Source organism: Cavia porcellus, unplaced genomic scaffold, assembly GCF_034190915.1.
Source record: "Cavia porcellus strain 051 isolate PalLab524CR breed Dunkin Hartley unplaced genomic scaffold, mCavPor4.1 scaffold_14, whole genome shotgun sequence".
In the NCBI taxonomy this organism is placed as follows: Eukaryota; Metazoa; Chordata; class Mammalia; order Rodentia; family Caviidae; genus Cavia; species Cavia porcellus.
The window spans coordinates 29,146,282-29,164,219 of record NW_026947497.1 but is presented as its reverse complement, the minus strand read 5'-3'; the positions used below and the strand labels follow the sequence as shown (position 1 = coordinate 29,164,219).

Below are 17,938 nucleotides of genomic sequence, written 5' to 3'. Positions count from 1 at the left end.
TACAGGGAGGCTCCAAGCAACTGCTGTGCCGGATCACTAAAGATAATAGAAGTAGAATACAACACAATTCGGCGAACATTAAAGTCTAACAGTAGATACATAGGAAATATGGTTAGAGTTAGGCTCTTTTCATTTCTTTTTTTTAATGATCCTGAATTATCATTTGTTTGCTTCACACTGAGTTAAAGTGAGTATACTATTTGATGAAGGCTTATTCATAATCTCTCAATAAAGACAGGTAATGGAAAAATAAAATGACTAGTATTATTTTAAACCAGAGATTTGTCACAAGGCGAAAAACTGAAAAAGCAAGGAAATTAGGTTCACAGATCTAGAATGTATACAAAGGATGAGGAAACAGTACAAAGAAAAAAATTTCAAAAATAAGAGAATATAAATAATGGGATGAACTTGAAGGAAAATGAACATAAATTAACATAGTTATTAGAAAAGTAAAAAATAAGATCCTAAAAACTGCTCACTCATTTAATGATGTCTGTATCTAGAGTCAGAATAATTTTTAATAGAACTTAAATAAAAATATTTATTTGGGATGTTTACCATATCTATAATATTAGAGGAAGAGACATATCTCAGGAATAACACTACATAGCTGCTCGTAAATATGAGATTAACATAGCCAGGCACCATAGTAGGTATAACCCCACTGCTCTAGAGGCTGAGGCAAGAAGATTGCAAATTCAAATCCAGCCTGGGTAACTCAGTGAGAACTTGGCTCAAAATAAACCTTTAAAAGAAAATAGAGTTGGCGATATAGCATAGTAGTAAACCACTTACACAGTGTGTACAAAACCCAGGTTCAATCCCCAAAAGGAATAAAGATATTAACAATAAACATGAGAGCAATGTGTATCAATAAAATAAATCATATCCTTGTGAATTTTATATATGCTCTTACCATATTATTGAGCTCAACAAGTTATGAAAACTTATAGAAGCCAAATTGACATAATGAAGAGTTGGGAAGAAACATTACCAAACAAAGCAATCTACAGTTCCAACCAATGAGGGACCTGAAGTGCTCATAGATAAAATTTAGATCGATGTTTCCAACATTATCCCCATAATGAGGTTTATTGAAGAAGTGATCTGGATAAATTGTCAATATATTTAATGCAATTCTTCAAAAATATGATGTACATTTTGTTCTCTTGTGGGTGAGATCTGAAATTTCAAAAGCATTCACAAGCTCACAAAAATAAATATAGGCAACTTAAGTGATTCTTTGGTGTACATAGATTAGTCTCGATGTTAGTTAATATGAAGGCAGAATGGACTGTGACACTATTCAATAATAAATTATTCCCTGTAGCTGTGTGATTCTACAAAATCATGGATTTGGAAATTTTAACATTGTGTCACATTAGTTTTTCCCTTTACTCAGGATCAGTTATTACTGTATAATATTTTATACACCTGAAAAAGTTTCATGAATGTATTTTTGTTGGTAATTTCCTTACTATCTTCAGGGTTGACTATGTTAACTGTCAAGAAATCAACAGATTTCCCAGTAACAATTGCTTATGTCTTTATAATTATATTGTTTAGCCTTACTGGAACTGTGAACATTCATTCACTGTCAAAAATATTGAGATGAAGCTCAAAATGTAAAGAAAAATCATACACCAAAATGACTGCAAAAGTGAGTATGGGTTCAATTATTGGAGCTTTTTAAAATTATATAGATAACTTTTATAAATTATATCACTGAAGCTGCACTTCTTATTTTATGAGACTATTCAGATGTTTTATGTAATACATGATGCCATTTGAAAGATGAAATCATTTTAAATATGATGTCTATAAGTCTAAACAAATCCTAGGCATATTGATGACAAAAATACAATGTTATTTCAAAGCTCCAGAGAATATTCTGTTTCATTTTAAAAGGGCTGCAAACAAATTTTAATTAAAAATTGCAATATTTTACCACCTTTTATTCTAATAAAAATTAAAGGCGAGGAAAGCTAAGATGAACATTTTTATCTAATTTAAATATAATGTTGGGAATATATGGTCATGTTTTATATATTTAAATTTGTTTTCAAATCTTCTCAGTGTATCCTTTTGTTAGAAATTTAAAGCACTGTGCCAAAGATAAGGGAAAGTAAGCTCATAAAATGCCCGTGACTAACTGAGGAAGTACTGACAGATGTGTTCAAAATTACTCTTAATTTTATAAAGGATTTCATAATTAGACACATCATGTATACTTTTCAAAGATCTTTGCTTCTATACCATAAAAAGGAAAAGTGACTCGACATTTTGAGACATTAAGACTTTTAAGCATATTTATGCTTAGTTTTGTGTAAACTTTTATTTTTTGTAGTTTTCAATTTTAACAAATAGTTTAGAAATGGAGAGTTATTGGTATAGACAATGATCTTATTTGTATTTTCAACCGTATTTCCACTTGCTTGTCATCACTGTATGAATGACAGTGGCAGTTTCATTAGGCTTATTCAGAGCTTTCTAAAAGTAACTAAATATACAGCTACTTTCCTGAACATTAAAATGTATATACCATGTTCATTATAAAACTAAATGTATATTTAGCAAAAGAAAAACAGCAACCTCAATAATTATTTAAACATTCTGATTAAAGGCAAGTAATAAGTGTCACTTTTTTAGCTCCTTCAAATACATGAGACGTGCTTTTTAATTTAGAAGTAAGAACATTTCCATTCCTGATGATAAATGACACGAATATTAACAATTATCACCATATGGGGAGGGAGCAAATGGTCAGGAATATTTTTGATTCTCAGTCTATACAATGAGATTAGCAATAAAAGTGACTATGCCTATTAAATTAGAGTGAAGATGTAATTTTAATGATAATTGGATGAGTCCAAAGTGACATTAAATAGTAAAATTTATTTAAAAATTTAGATATGTTTAAAATCATAAACAGAACTAAGGACAGCACAAGTACAAAGAACGTTTTCCTGCTATTTTTTTCATTCAGGTAAGACTCCTCCCCAAAACCTAAATTTTGGGCAATCTTATCTGGCTCAAACAGATAAAAGAAGACAGTTATTTAAAACAAATTTATTTCAACAAATACATCTGGGCAACTGACAAACTAATCTGAATTTATCCGGTAAAAATCAGATACATTCTTTGATTTCTAACAACACACGTATACTGACTAATTTCATCATCTTCGAAATTAAGTCTCCAGATGAATGCACTACATTTTTAAGAAGCAGAGAAACTTGCACTGAAATGTATGTGTCATTATTATCTTATTAATAAATATTGCTGTTTTAATTCTGACTATTTAAAATTCATTCAGTGGAAAAAAATTATAGATGAAGATTCCAGTTAAAAATATGTCAGTGCAATTTACTAAGCTTTGTGTCCACTAAGAATAAAAGAAGGCAAATTCATTTTCTATTATATTTGAAATATTTATCTGATAATATATTCAGAAAATAAGTATTTATATTTATTTAGAATTTTCAACTCCTCTGAATCATATGCTGATCACTGTTTTGTTTTGGAATTATTGATAATATATTTCCACAATCTATGTTCTTATTTTAAGTAAAACAATATTAAAAACTTGGAAAAGTTTTATTTTCAATTACAAGTCAAATCTTAAATCTAGATTTCACCTAAGGGGCATAGAGGTCATTCTAGTCTTCACTGATTGAAATATGATTTTAGGCCATTTTAATTAGGTCATGTACATGAAAATGTGAGTTTAAGACTCTTGTACACAAATTACAAAGTATGGACCTCAATACGACACATAATTGTGTTCTTTGTATAACTCTTTTTTAAGCCAATGAAATATTGGTGATTTATAGAAAATCATCATTATTTGTTTGTGATGTCTTAAATTTCTACGTCATGCTAGGACGATAGTGTTTCTAAATAACTGAAAACGTTAAGCACAATTGTTCACAAAACACAGAATGAACACTGCTGCCCTCACAATGCACACAGCTGATGAAAGCCTCCCTGATTTAATCACATAACACTTTCCTGTTCACATTCTCAACGTCCAAACCAGCAGCCAGGGCCTCCATGAATTCAGCCCATGCCTTTCACATTGTGCATGCACCAGGGCTAAGCTATATGTCTCCTTTGTTTATTTTTTTATGGCTATGGTTTTTCCTTTCCATTTCATCAGTCATAAAAGCAAGGCTTTCTCTATAAATGGTCTCATCACTTGTTTCTACCTTATGCCATTATATTTTTGCACCATATGATGAAAGAAAATATTAAATAGAATGGATTTTCAATACAAAAATCACCTTTTGATTGAGTTGTGATGGGCTTCACCTTTGTCAATTATTATTTTTGTGGTTTGACTAAGACATTGAATTGGAAATAGTCTTTACCCATTAACTAAAAGGAAAGGGTTCCTACTTAGCAGAGAATAAGTGCGATAATTTCATTACCAAGATTCTCAAAGGAAATCTGTTCCAGAACTTGAGACCATTATTATAGTTTATAATGGCTGAAAACTGTAATGCATTCAAACCAATATGTTTCCAAAACTGAAAGATCTGAGTGCAACTATTCCTGTCTCAGAAGAACTCATTTTTGTTGAGAGAGGAATTCCACTTCCCTCATATGCTTCCATCACAAAGCTCCTCTGGCTCTGATCAGAGACGCAAACCCATACAACATGCTATTAATCATGTTGAAAGATAAAAAGATGCCTTCACTGCCTGTTGGACTTGGCATAATGTGTTTAATATCACTGTGGGGTAAGAATGATTAGGCAATAATGTAATCAGCCTTCAGTCAGAAAAATGAGAGCTTTCAGAGACTCAAGGGTTAACTGATACATTATTTCACCTAAATATAACTCTTCAAAACAAACAGAAACCAAATAAGCAAGAGTGCCACATCCTAAGAAAATAGAAAGAACATTTGAAAATGTTCTAAATAAAAGCAAAGTTGTCCTTTATTGCTATGACTATCCTGACAGCAGGCCATCTTATTGTCAAGTATATTCATTTTTTCATATTGAATTGCTACCTGCATCCCAAAGTCACCTTTAGCCTTGTCTCTAAAGTCACCCAGAACTTTGCTTTACCATGAAGAAGGATATATTGAATGTTATTTCCCCAAAAGAAACACTTTTACGTAGCCTTTAGTGCAATACTTACTCAAATATGGTGGTTTGTAAGGCGCTCGTGTATTAGTCAGCAGTCCGTCCAGCTCCTTCCTCTCCAGAGTGCTGTGTAGGGCCTTCTCTTTGCCAAAGGTGGAGAAGGACCGCTCTGCCCCAGGCTGGGCTTCTGGAGCTTCAAACACTTCAGTGTCTGGAACAGAGTCCATGCCAGGAACATGCAGATTGCTGCGATAATCAGCAGCCTGGCGTCCATCAGAAGGGACAAAAGAAGGCATCCAGCACCGATCTGAGTGGCCCAGTGCTTTACATTCCTCAGTGCAGTTGGAGAACAGATCCATACCTGTAAACAACATAGAAAGAAACTACAGATGTGTTTTCACCGACAACAGCTGCTCGGTGGTGAAAGATTGTGGATGTCATCAAGAGTGATGGGTGAATCCGTGTTAACAAATTTCTTTTGTCTTAAACTGAGAAGAACCAAAAATCTCTTTTTATCATTTTCCTCATCGTTTTAAAAAGATAAATGACCTTCAAGTTGCACTGGATAAGATTTTTTTGGCAAAGATGCCTGAGAGAGAGATGATTCCAAACTACTCAGGATACTGGGGGGGGGGGTGTGGAATGCTGGCTCTAAACGATCTTTTTAACTAATATAAAAGGGTGAATAGAAGAAGAATATGTTTAAAAAATTCTCATAAAGTTAATAACAAGAAAAAAGTCAATATGTAAAGTCTTTATGTAGAAAAAATACTAATGATGATACAGATTTTAGAAACTGAGTGGAATTCAATGAAAGTATGACACACACATAAACCAACCAGTAAATAACAGGAATTAAACAGATTTCACTAGGAGCTAAGAGCATGCTTTCTTGGGTCCTGGGAAATGACTTAAAAAGGTACTCCACACTGATACTGTGGTAGTCCATATCATTCATTAGAAATCACTTATTACTTATTACCTTAGACAAATGCAGAGCAAATGACCACAATTAGTGAAGCCAAAGTAAACAAATATACTGTGAATCAGGTATAGATGCTATTGACAAATACCTTATTACTTGTTCTATACTGTAAGTACTCATCTTAGTCAAGGCAAAAATGCTTACTAAACCTAAAATGCCAAGATTTCAAAAGACAACTTCAAATATTGTCTTCTTTAGATTAATAACATTTAGAAATATTTGTTATCTCATTATGATCAAGACATCTCTCCCAGTATCTGGTGCAAGTCTTAACAGTTTTGAAGCACTGCAGAATACTATGTGATCCCATTTCAATATAGAGCAATATACAGAAGAGCAAACAAAGATAACATTTTAGTATTTTTCTAATTTGAGTAACATTTATTGAATATGTTTTGAAACAAGATTGAATTGAAATAACTAAGGTATGATTCATATGTAGAGAAAAAACTCTTGAATATATCCCAGGTTAGGAAAAATTGGAAAGTTTTTTTAACCAACACAATGGTATTTATTTAATGAACATATTTGATTGTTACTTCTATAAATAACATGAGTGATTTGATCTCTGGACCAATTTTTAATTTTTAAACTTCTGATGGTATTGTATATGTACTGATTTATATGAGTTTGTGAGTGCATGTCAATGCTTTTATATGTAAAATAATTTTTCAAACTTAAGAAAATTCTAGTAAGCACCTGCCTAGCAAGCTCAAGGTCTTGAGTTTGATTCCTGTTACAAAAAGTTCTAGATTATACATAAGTATATTTGAGGCAAGAAGAGCTGATTGCATTAATTATTTTTTAAAATAACACCAAGTCTTATATATTAATGTCACTTAGTAATGCCTTTTTGTTTTAAATTAAGTTTTATATAATGTCAGGTCTTCAAGTGTAACATATTTGAAGCTTATAATTGCCATGCATAAGGGTGGATTTGAGTTCCTGCTCAGCGAACCGTTGAGAAGCACAAATGTGTGCCGAAGCTGGGATGAAGGAACCTGAGAACAGCATGTAGAACAAGCAAATATTGCTGTGAACACCAGAGAGCTCAGTCCGTCTTCCCACTCCCGCAAGAAAATATGTAGGAAGAGAAAGAGAAAGGGAAAGTGAAGGCTGGTGAAATGTTTGCACAGTACATAGGGAGACCAGAGAAGAGACTTGTATTTAGACACACTCTGCTTAAACTTTGCCTATTTATTAGTGTGGTGGATGCACAAAGCCTGTTACTTCATAGAAGAACCTGTAAGTAAAATTATTATGAGCAAGTATTTAGCTATTTTTAAAATAAATACAAGATATTTAACTGGAAGAGATGATAGAATTGTTTCATTGGATCCTGGTAAAGTCTGATGGTAATGCAATATTTGTAATCAATACAACTTTTTACATGACTGATACATATTGTTTTAAATATGCTAAATAAGAACATACACAGTATTTCAGGGCATGTTTGCATACATGCTTACTTCTGTAATTCTGAATATTATAATCCTACAAAGAAAGATTTAATAAACTAGTATTGTAACATTAGATACTGCTTCCTGATATGACAGGATACTTGGGTAGGGATTATTTTTATAGGTAGCTTATAATTAATTGTGCCCATTTTATCCTTTTCCAACCAGGTATAATTTTTCTCTAAATTATTATAGGCTTGCAAAAATTTCTTTAGATGATGTAATAAAGTTCAAGTTAAGGGTACATACAAAAATATAGCATGTGTACAAAAAAAGAGTGACGAATATAAAAGATTTTAACTGAAAGAACGATGTCATGTGGAAAAGAAGAAAATTACAAAGTTTTTAATAAGTTTACCAATGGATTTTTCAGAGTAGAATTCTCTCAGCAATAACATAACTAGAGTAAAAAGTAAGATGGTTCCCACTGTGCCTGAATGTTTCACTGGCTTTATTGATAAAATGAGTAGAACTACCTCTTTTGAGGACAAACCAGACACAGAAATGAAAATTAAAAATATAACACAATTGGTATGTTTTAAATAAAACAGACATTGGTTGAATTTTTTTTATTTATAGGTGTATTTTAAACACAAAATAAATGTATGATGCTACTAGTCCTCACTTTAGGGAGTACTATATGACTACCAATACTCTTAATAGTTACCACTAGCTTCTTTAAATATCTTACTTTATTTAAGTAAGTGGAGGTACACCTAAGTCATTCTGTGAAAAATGACTACATGATACATGAGGGTGACAGATGCTACAGTGCCTGTGACAGTTTAAAATGCATTTTTTTTTTTACATTGTCCATGCGATTTCTTAGTGCTTCAAACGGGAGGCTCCAAACTTAATAAGTTTAAATTGAAAAACTTTGTTTTTCTCATTCCGATGTCCTTACTATAAACCTGTGGCATTTATGTAGCAGGAAAAATGCAGAGCAAACCTTATTTTTCAAATTTTGGTAATATTTAAGAAATGTTTCAACCTATATTCTTTACTTGTAATCTCTTTTTCTAGTTATTTATTTTTTCCACTTCTCAGAAATGATCTGTTCTGCAAGGCATGACAGCTGACGTGATAGACTGCCTGTTATGCAAAGATATATTTAGACAAATTTTAAAATATGTATTTTTAAACTTGTCCCTTATAGTCAGAGACAGTTGACATTTCCATTGAGAATAAACTAAAATTTTCAAAATATTAGAATTGTATCCAGTTGGTGCTAGTTTTTGATGTAAATAATAATATATTAAGTATATATTTCTTTTTCATTCAACAAAGCTTTATTAAATTATGATAAATCACCCTTAAAGATAGCAACACTGCATTTTTTGAGCTTTCCAGTCTTTTATTAACTATATAATAATAAAAAATTATGAGATTAATTTTAAGAATTGGTACACATTTTTAAAAAATATGTTTTAGGGGTCAAATGTTTATCTATAAAATTCATTGAAGAAAAAACAAAAATTAAATATCAACATTGTATCCCCACTCATCTTTCAAAATATTTACGGTATTTCCCATTTTCTGTCAGTAGTTTGTCTTACATATTTTTCAACTACAAGTCTCTATACATTATCAAGAGATAACTTTGAGATTCACCAAAAATTTGAATAAATTTTGCAAACAACTGGTGTAAATTCATCTGGAAAATATTAATTCAAGTAATTGTACTTTTTAAGTTTATAGCCAAATTTTCACCAGGCATAATAAAATATCTCATAAATATCTAAGATCCAGTCTTATTTAGAAGATACTGTAACTGAAAAACAATTTTTACAGGAGAAACTTGGCAATTTTCAGTGAAGTACAACAAGTGAATAATTCACTTATCCAATTCTCCTGAACATGGTTTTTTACTAGAATCAGGAATTCAAAACAGAATCATGATTAAATTTCTCATTATTTGTAGCATAGATATTTAATGGAAGATAATATTCTCATTATTGAAAATTTCCTTAAACCTCAAAAAATGTTAAAATATAATGTTAAAATTATTTTAAGAATATTCAGCTAAAATGTTCTCTGCATTCTAAAATAGAAAAATATCTTTCACCTAATAAATTTAACAAATAAGATGAAAAATATATTCTTGGAAAGTCTGCTTTTAGCTCTGTAAACTGTGATTAATTCGTTTTCCCTCCTCTGATGGCTTATGCATGTATTTACCACATCTCCTTGGACTTGTGCCATATCAACCAATACATCAATAGCACACTGAAAAAAACGGAAAGCACCTTGACAAGGCTATAGAAAGAAAAGTGCCACAGAGCAGTGGTCAAGCTGAAGAATTTTACACATGAAGCCAGGTGCAGTGGGAAACGGAAACAGCTTATGTGATTCTCCGTGCAGCTGCCTTGGTGCTTAAAGCCCTTCTGTGCACAAGATTGGTGGCTGCAACTGCAGCTCAGAAAGGAGAGAAGCACAAAGGGGAGAAAAAGCACAAAAACTAAAACTACTCAGAATAAAGAAAAGGCAGAGATAGTAAGTGTGGAGCAATGGGGGAAAAGTGGAAAAACAAACATTTAGGAGGGTTAAACAGGTGAACCACTAAGTTCAATCACGAATATCCTACAGTATGAGACCAATTATAAACTGAGAGAGAGAATGTAGAATGCTTATCTTTTCAATATTATATTCCTTGATAATTTTTAATGTTTCCTTCTAAAATGCAGTTAGGTGAGACTTGCTTATCAGAAAGATTATTTCATAAGCTTAACCTGTAAAGAGATATGCTATGAATAATGCCATCTAATTTGCAAACTTGGAGCTTAATTACTAGCTGGCTTTACAAAGAAATAAAACAGATTTACTTGAAGCAGGCATGACTTCTTTAAAATAGCCTACCTACTTGCTGTAAAGTTTACAACAAATAACATCAGTATGGAATTTTAAAAGTCAGTAATCAATCAAAGACTCTACATTTGGGTTTTATACTTGAGGAAGAAGCCACTTCTTACAGAAAAATTAAGCATACTGGATCTGATTATAATTCAACGCCAAAGGTGCAAATTAATTCTTACCGTAAGTGCTTCACTATAATCCTACAATAGCTATTATTGTGCCTAGCATGTTGCGTTGCTATGTAACTACTAATGAAATAAATAAGTGGGTTAGCAACTCCATGATGCTTTCATGCATCCAAGAATTAGAAATAGGAAATAAATTTCAATATTTTGATTAAGAAAAATGAAAACGAGTTACTTTTTAAAAATGTTTTGCCAGTATACATTTCAGTATTTTAATATTCCTTTAAAGGATATGACATTTCAACTAATTTGAAAGAAATGTTAACAAAACAGCCACACTAAGTACCTGTAAAATAAAATTACCACTGGGAAAGTGCACTGATAGGTATAGAATCCTATGTAGTTTCCAAATTTAGATCTTTGTGCAGATGCTCATTCATTTCTCTTTCTTTAGTTGGACTATTATAGCTCATTATGTCTAAGGACTAAACTAATTGAAATGTTCATTGAGATTAGAGTGCTACAGAAAAAACAAAAGGAGGGTGAGTGAGAAAGGAATCAAATGCATCCAAAGAAACATGTAGCAGTTTTTTTAAATCAAACATTTTGTTTTAAAAGTTTCACAAGGCTGAGAGTTAAATTAGAAACTCTGAAAAAACTCCTAAAATGAACAATTCTACATGTACGGTTTTTAAAAGATAACAATAAATCATATACCATATATAGGCCAAAAATGAAAGGGACTTTGTACTCAGATATAAACTTCTGGCAAGATCTGGTTTGTTGTCAGGTTCCCAGACACTAAATAGATGCTCTGTTCACTTAGCATGAAGGCCCACAAGGGGCAGGGACCTCCGGGGATTCTTGGCAGTTCTCAAGTCTCATTAGGTCTGCATATTAATGACTTGTAGCAATATAAAGAGACCCTTGAGCAGCCTTTTCCCTTCCTCCCGCCTGGGTTTCCCAAAGCTCAGGCAGCCATAGACACAGGGCACATTAGCCAAGGGAGAGGCTTGTGGGGAACACTGCTGACAGATCACCATGGGGTGTAGGCTGCCCTTTGACATAGGGCCACAACACTGTTATACCCAGGGTGCTATGCAGGGTGCTTTGCAAAGAACTTCCCAGTCACTCTATGATGATGCCATTACCGGCAATAAAAGATAAATATTCAGTGAACTGAGTAGAACCCACAGACAGTCTGTTTGAGAACCTACCAAAGTTGACTAGACTGTTGATCTTGTCATGTGTCAAGTAAACACAAATGAATAAAGAAAAAGTTAAAAATTCAGTAAGCATGCCTTCGGAGAAGAAATTTAAAGAAAACTGGAAGTTTCTGAGATTATTTTCATTTTAAGGTACATTTTCAACTTCTTATAGGAGATTTTAGGGTTAGTGGATCTTGTAAAACTTACAGGTTGCACTTACATAGAAAAGTATTAAAGGAAAATAAAGTAAAAAAGAAATCCTATATATACCCAAAAGTGATACATATCGTTGTAATTTTTATCAGCGACTACCAGCATACACACAAATTCACTCATAATTCAACTTCTAACGGATCTTAAATCCTGTCAAAATTATAAAGAACCCTAAAGCTCTAGAAAATATACATCATCTGCTGTTTTTTAGTGTCCTGAAGCCCAAAGACTCATGATGGGAAACTGCTCTCAAGATAGTCATGATTATACTTATCACTCCTGCCTTCACTCAGGACTTTGTGGTATGAAAAACGCATTGCTCTGGAAAGCACACATTTGGATTCCAGTCCCCAATCACTATTTTTTCCCCTGTGCCTTTGGTCAATCAATTTCATTTATCTTCAGTTACTTCATCCATAAATAAGTCTAACAGTGCGAATTAACCAAATGTGTAGGGACTAAAACCAGATTACAGCTCTATAGCTTTTTGTATACAATATCATTCCACTAAAGAATATCGCCGAAAGAAGGTGTATTTCACATTCTTACCTATAACACAAGGAATTTCTAACTTCAACTCTCCAAAGAATCCTGTATCTTTTCAAGACTTAGATCATACTGTTACCTACACAGGATGACACTGTCTTTCTGTAGCGTTGCCAAATTAAACAGACTAGAAAACTACCCAGGATGTCATCCTTTCTAGATTATTTTTTAAAATCCCTACAAAATCAGCACTTAGGATGTCTTTTAATGGCACTTACCAGCTGACTGGCCGCGGTTGGTGGCATCATGGTCACTGTCTCCCTGCTCACTGTCCCCATGACCACTATCCTTAGAGCTTACTATGTCCGCTTCCTGGAATGCAGAACTAGAAGCACAAAAACGGGAATATTAGAATGAAAAAGGTGAAGAAGCAGGCAAAACATTCTTCTGCCACCACATGGTCACAGATGTGCTCTGCAGACTCACAGTCCTCTCAGGTGACTGCATGTCTGCATGAAGCAGTTTTCATAATCCAATGCTACTTTTTTAAAGATTGAGCATTTAGCAGTCAATTTGAATACTTAGACATGAAAAATTTAGGTATTTTTCTGATCAGGACTAAGCATATGTTTATAAGACAAATAAATATATATGGAACAGTTATGACACCTATTAAAATCCATGTAGGAGTATAAACCCACAAAAATTTTATGTAATTTTTGTAAAAATGAAATATACCTTTTAAAATACAGAAAAGACTGTAAATGTTGTAATCTAATTTAAAATATTTTATATACTTTAGCTTGTGCTCTCAAGCATTATACCTGATAAAAAATGTACTTTGTACTTTTACTAGGTAATGAACTGTCTATGCGTCAAGCTAGGGAAATAAAAGAGTTCATACCTGTTAACTCGACGAGGTCTGTCAACTAGATAGCTGAGCTCTGCTCGCTGGTGTTTGGTCTAGGAAAAAAAATAAATATATATCAAGAGCATTTGAATGCTAAAAGTTTCATTTATAATGTTTCTGGTTTTGGAACTACATGTAGTTTAAACTATATGTTTATATTATAAATTTCCAGGCTTTTCTAAGACCTCAGCCTAATGATTGCTGGGTAAAGGCAGGGACTTATGAATTTATTTTTTTTTTTTTTCAGTTAACTGTAAAGGCTTAAACCTATATTGGCAAAATTTAAGTGTGTTTGTTGTTGTTGTCATAAGTTTTAAAGGGAAAATGCTAATAATCCCAGAGCTAAAGCTTCTCAACCACTGTCTCTAAAGAGTCAACCTAATTACATTCTCAGTCTTTTCCTTTGGTGGCCCAAAAAAGTGTTTAGGTGCATACTGGTTGACACAAGAAAAACAGCACGCTCAATAAGCAAAAAGTTTGGATGTTTCATGGAATTATTTTGTTGTTTATTTTCAAAATGTACTTAAGATACAAATGAACTGTACAAATAGTCATGAAAGTCAATGAGTAATATCTAAGACTCAAAGAAATGAGATAAGGAGCTGAAGAGACAGGAGTCCATATTCCTACCCCACAACTCTTCCCCCTTCAAAGGCCCTTGGTGCTCTCCCAACCTCCACCACCCACACACCTTTTTCAGATCCCAGTTTTGTTTCACATAAACCAATTCAGTTCACCATCCCCAATCCAACTTTGCCACTTCTCCATCTTTTAAAAGCAAATTAGAATTGACAAGCCAAATTCTTTGATGTAGGAAGCCAACAGCAGGGATATATCAAAAACAGTGGCAAGAAGGTAATTATTAGCCAAAAGAAATGTTTAAGACAACAATTGTTTAAGCTTTTGGTTATTCTTACAGGGGTCTGTGCCAAAGCAACTTCATTCATATTCACACTGTGTGGGCGTTAGGCTTCAAGAGCTTCTGTAAATGCTGTCCAGAGCAGAACCGAAGGCTTTTTTTTTTTTTTTTCCTTTTTTTTTTTTTGCAACAGGAGTTCAGAGGATAAGGATTTGGTAACTTGTTCACTTACACATGCATTCGAGTTTAAACACTGTGGAAAGTTAAACAGTCTATAGCTTACTTGTACACGGGACTGAAAGCAGCGATCACGAAGCAAAATAGAATAAACTTTATTAACTCCTGGGACAGATGCAGAGAGAACAGGATGCTGGCCAGTGCTGGCAGCCCCTCCCCCACAACTCTCTCCCTCCCCTTATTTTCCCTTCTTCTGTCAGATTTTCTGAACAGGAAAAGGACCCACAGAGAGCTCAGCTTCTAAGGGAAAGATGAGAAGAGAGGAAAGAGGGAGCCTCAAGGTGCCAAAGCACTAAGAGAGGGAAGGAAAATAAATATGGAGGGGTGGAGCCCAGAGGATTAGAAACACAGGAGAGTTAGGTTACACACGAAGGGGTAGGAAAAAGACACCCCACATCCCCGCCCCGCCCCACAATGATACAAATAAGCTAAGATCTTAGAAGTAAATACACAGTGCACCAGAGATACAAGGGCCAGGCTAGAGGAGGCTTTCGGATGGAGGAGATGATAGATGGTGGTCCTTTCGCTTCAGCCTTACCTCGTTGGACAAAATGCTTCCGTTGGAGATGATGTCTGGCTGCTGGTCGCTGTAGCCGGTGACGATGGCCCCGCAGGGATTGTGCTCAGTGTCCGTACTCCGAGAAGGGCTGCAGGGCTTAAGGAACATCAGGTCGGTCTTAGCGGACTCTGGGGTCAGGCAGACCTGGTAGCAGTAATTCTGGTTGTGATGGTGAGAGCCAAAGCCCCCGGACTCCTCCACAGGTACCTGGGCAGGGTTACTCGGGACGTTGGAGCTCTGCACCAGCATAATGTCCGACTTGCTGAGTTTTTTCTTGCGAGCCCGGGCTTGGCGGCCACAGCAGGTCGACCCCCCACTGCCACAGCAGCAACAGCAGAGACAGCAGTCGCTGGCCAGACACGTGTAGATGTTGAGCTTTTTCTCTTTTTGGCAGCGCACAGCCAGCACGATCATGGCCAGCAGGAAGATGAAGGACACCGAGCCCAGCGCTATGATGAGGATGAGGGTGAGGTCCAGCGAGGTTTCCCCGCCGCCCGAGCGGCTGGGGCGCTGGTGCTCCCCTGACCCTCCGCCTCCGCTCCCGCCCCCGCCCTGGGGCTCCACGGCGCCATCCACCAGCTGCACCACCAGCGTGGCCGTGGAGGACAGGGGCGGCTGCCCGTGGTCGCGCACCTCGATCACCAGCTCGTAAGGCCGCTGGGGGTCGCGCTTGGCTGGAACCCGGCGCGCCGTGCGGAGCTCGCCGGTGCGCCAGTCCATGCGGAAGAGGTTCATTTCGTTGCCCCTCACGATGCTGTAGGTGAGCCGGGCGTTCTCGCCGTCGTCCGCATCCACCGCGGCCACGCGAGTGAGCAGGTAACCTGGCTCCGCCGAGCGGGGCAGCACCTCGCGGGCTGGAGTCCCATTGCGCCCGGGTAAGGGCGCCACGATGGCAGGGGCGTTGTCGTTCTGATCCACGATGAGGATGTTGACGGTGGCGTTGCCAGCCAGCGCCTGGGGGCTGCCGGCGTCCCGGGCTTCCACCTGAAAGCTGAAGTCCTTGAGCTGCTCGTAGTCGAAGGATCGCAGGGCGTACAAGTAGCCGTTCTCAGAGTTGATGGACACGTAGGTGAAAACGCTCATGCCCTGGATCTGGCACTCGAGAATAGAGTATTCTATCTTGGCATTGGCCCCCTCGTCGCGATCGGTGGCGCTCACCGCGTAGATGTAGGCGCCTGGCACGTTGTTTTCGGTCACATACACGTCGTAGACCGGCTGGCTGAAGCGCGGCGCGTTGTCGTTCACATCTGACACTTGCACTTGGATCGATTTACTGGTGGAGAGCGCCGGCTCACCCCGGTCCCGCGCCACCACGGTCAGGGTGTAGGAGTCCCCGGCCTCTCGGTCCAGGGGTGCCTCGGTCACGATAGTGTAGTAATTCTTGAAGGAAGACTTGAGGCGGAAGGGCACGTCCCCCAGCAGCTCGCACTGCACCTGCCCATTCTCCTCTGAGTCGCGGTCCGTCACGCTGAACAGGGCCACCACGGTGCCGGGCGCCGCACCTTCACTCACCGCCTCCTTCACGGTGCTGAAGCTGATCTCTGGCGCGTTGTCGTTAGCATCCAACACTCGTACCAGCACCTTGCAGTGCGCAGGCACAGCATTGGGGCCCAGGTCCTTGGCTTGCACGTACACCTGGTACACTGGGCTCTCTTCATAGTCCAGCTCACCGCTCACTTCCAGCCGGCCGGTGCGCGGCGAGAGTCCGAAGAGCTCCCGAGCCCGGGGCGAAATGTGGCTGCTGAAGGAGTACACGACCTCTCCGTTTTGGCCCTCATCCGGGTCGGTGGCGTTGAGCTGGATCACTAACGTGCCCGGGGGCGAGTTCTCGGGTAGGGACACAGTGTAGACGGGTTGGTCGAAAGCCGGCACGTTGTCGTTGGAGTCCAGCACTCGGATGGTGAGTAGGGCCGTGCCCGTGCGCTGCTGCTGGGGGGGCAGGCCCGCTCCCCCTCCGCCTCCCCCTCCTTCGCCGGCGCCTCCCCCTCCTCCCCCGTCCACCGCGGTCAGCACGTAGCGGTGCACCGCTTGCTGTTCTCGGTCCAGTGGCTTCTCTAGCACCAGCTCGGCGAATCGGTTGCCATCCCCCTGGGTCTGAACGTCCAGGGAGAAGTAGCTGTTGGGGGTGATCTCGTAGTCGCGCAAGGAGTTGGTGCCCACGTCTGGGTCGAACGCGCTCTCCAAAGGGAAGCGGGTACCTGGCGTGGCGCTCTCCGAGATTTCCACCGTCAGGTCCGGCTCTGGAAAAGAAGGGGGATTGTCATTTATGTCCAGCACCTCAATCTCCACCCGGAACAGCTCCAGGGGGTTCTCCAGGAAGACTTCTAGGTGCAGGACACAGGAGGGGCTCTGCTTGCAGATTTGCTCGCGGTCGATCTTCTCATTCACGTACAGCACCCCAGTTTCCAGGTTGAGGTCCAAGTAAGGGGTCCGTGAGTTGGGCACTGTCTGAAACCTGCGAGCTGAAAGTTTTGTAATGTCCAAGCCCAGATCTTCAGCGATATTCCCCACGAAAGTGCCATGTTCCTGCTCCTCCTGCACCGTGTAGTGAAGCTGGGAAAAGACTCCTTCCACCATCCAGCGCAAGGCAAAGAATAATAGCACAATCATCTCCAAAAGGAACAGAAGCAGCTTCCCTTAGCCAGTCAGCCACCCAGTCACCTCCCCCACCACCACGAAGAAAATCTCAAAAAAAAAAAAATACAAATAAAAGTGTACTGCATGGGGGGGGGGTTCCTGTAGCTTTGTGTCTTTAAAAATCTTATTCCTTTTGCTTCATTTTAGAGCTTCCTCCAATCCAGCCTCATTTTTCAATCTTAGCTCAGGAAGGGTGACAGATGCCCCTTTCCTCATCTGTAATCTTCCTCTGACCAATTAATAAAATAATGATAATACAATAGTCAGCGTCCTTTATTCCGACAGTCTTGGCGCAACGCGGCGCTGGCAAA

At 37.8% G+C, this 17,938-nt stretch overlaps 1 protein-coding gene across 2 annotated transcripts in view; it reads right to left on the bottom strand.

Annotated features, from left to right (window-relative positions):
* The window catches only part of Pcdh10 (protocadherin 10), a 50,512-nt gene extending 32,912 nt beyond the window's left edge, over positions 1-17,600 (bottom strand). For both annotated transcript variants that reach the window (XM_003476790.5, XM_063260771.1), the window contains exons 1-4: positions 14,970-17,600; positions 13,330-13,388; positions 12,704-12,810; positions 5,151-5,456 (exon numbers count right to left, since the gene is read on the bottom strand). In XM_003476790.5, the coding sequence (XP_003476838.3) occupies positions 5,151-5,456; positions 12,704-12,810; positions 13,330-13,388; positions 14,970-17,600 (3,103 nt within the window). The remainder of the gene's footprint in view (positions 1-5,150; positions 5,457-12,703; positions 12,811-13,329; positions 13,389-14,969) is intronic.
* Between the last annotated feature and the right edge of the window lie 338 nt (positions 17,601-17,938).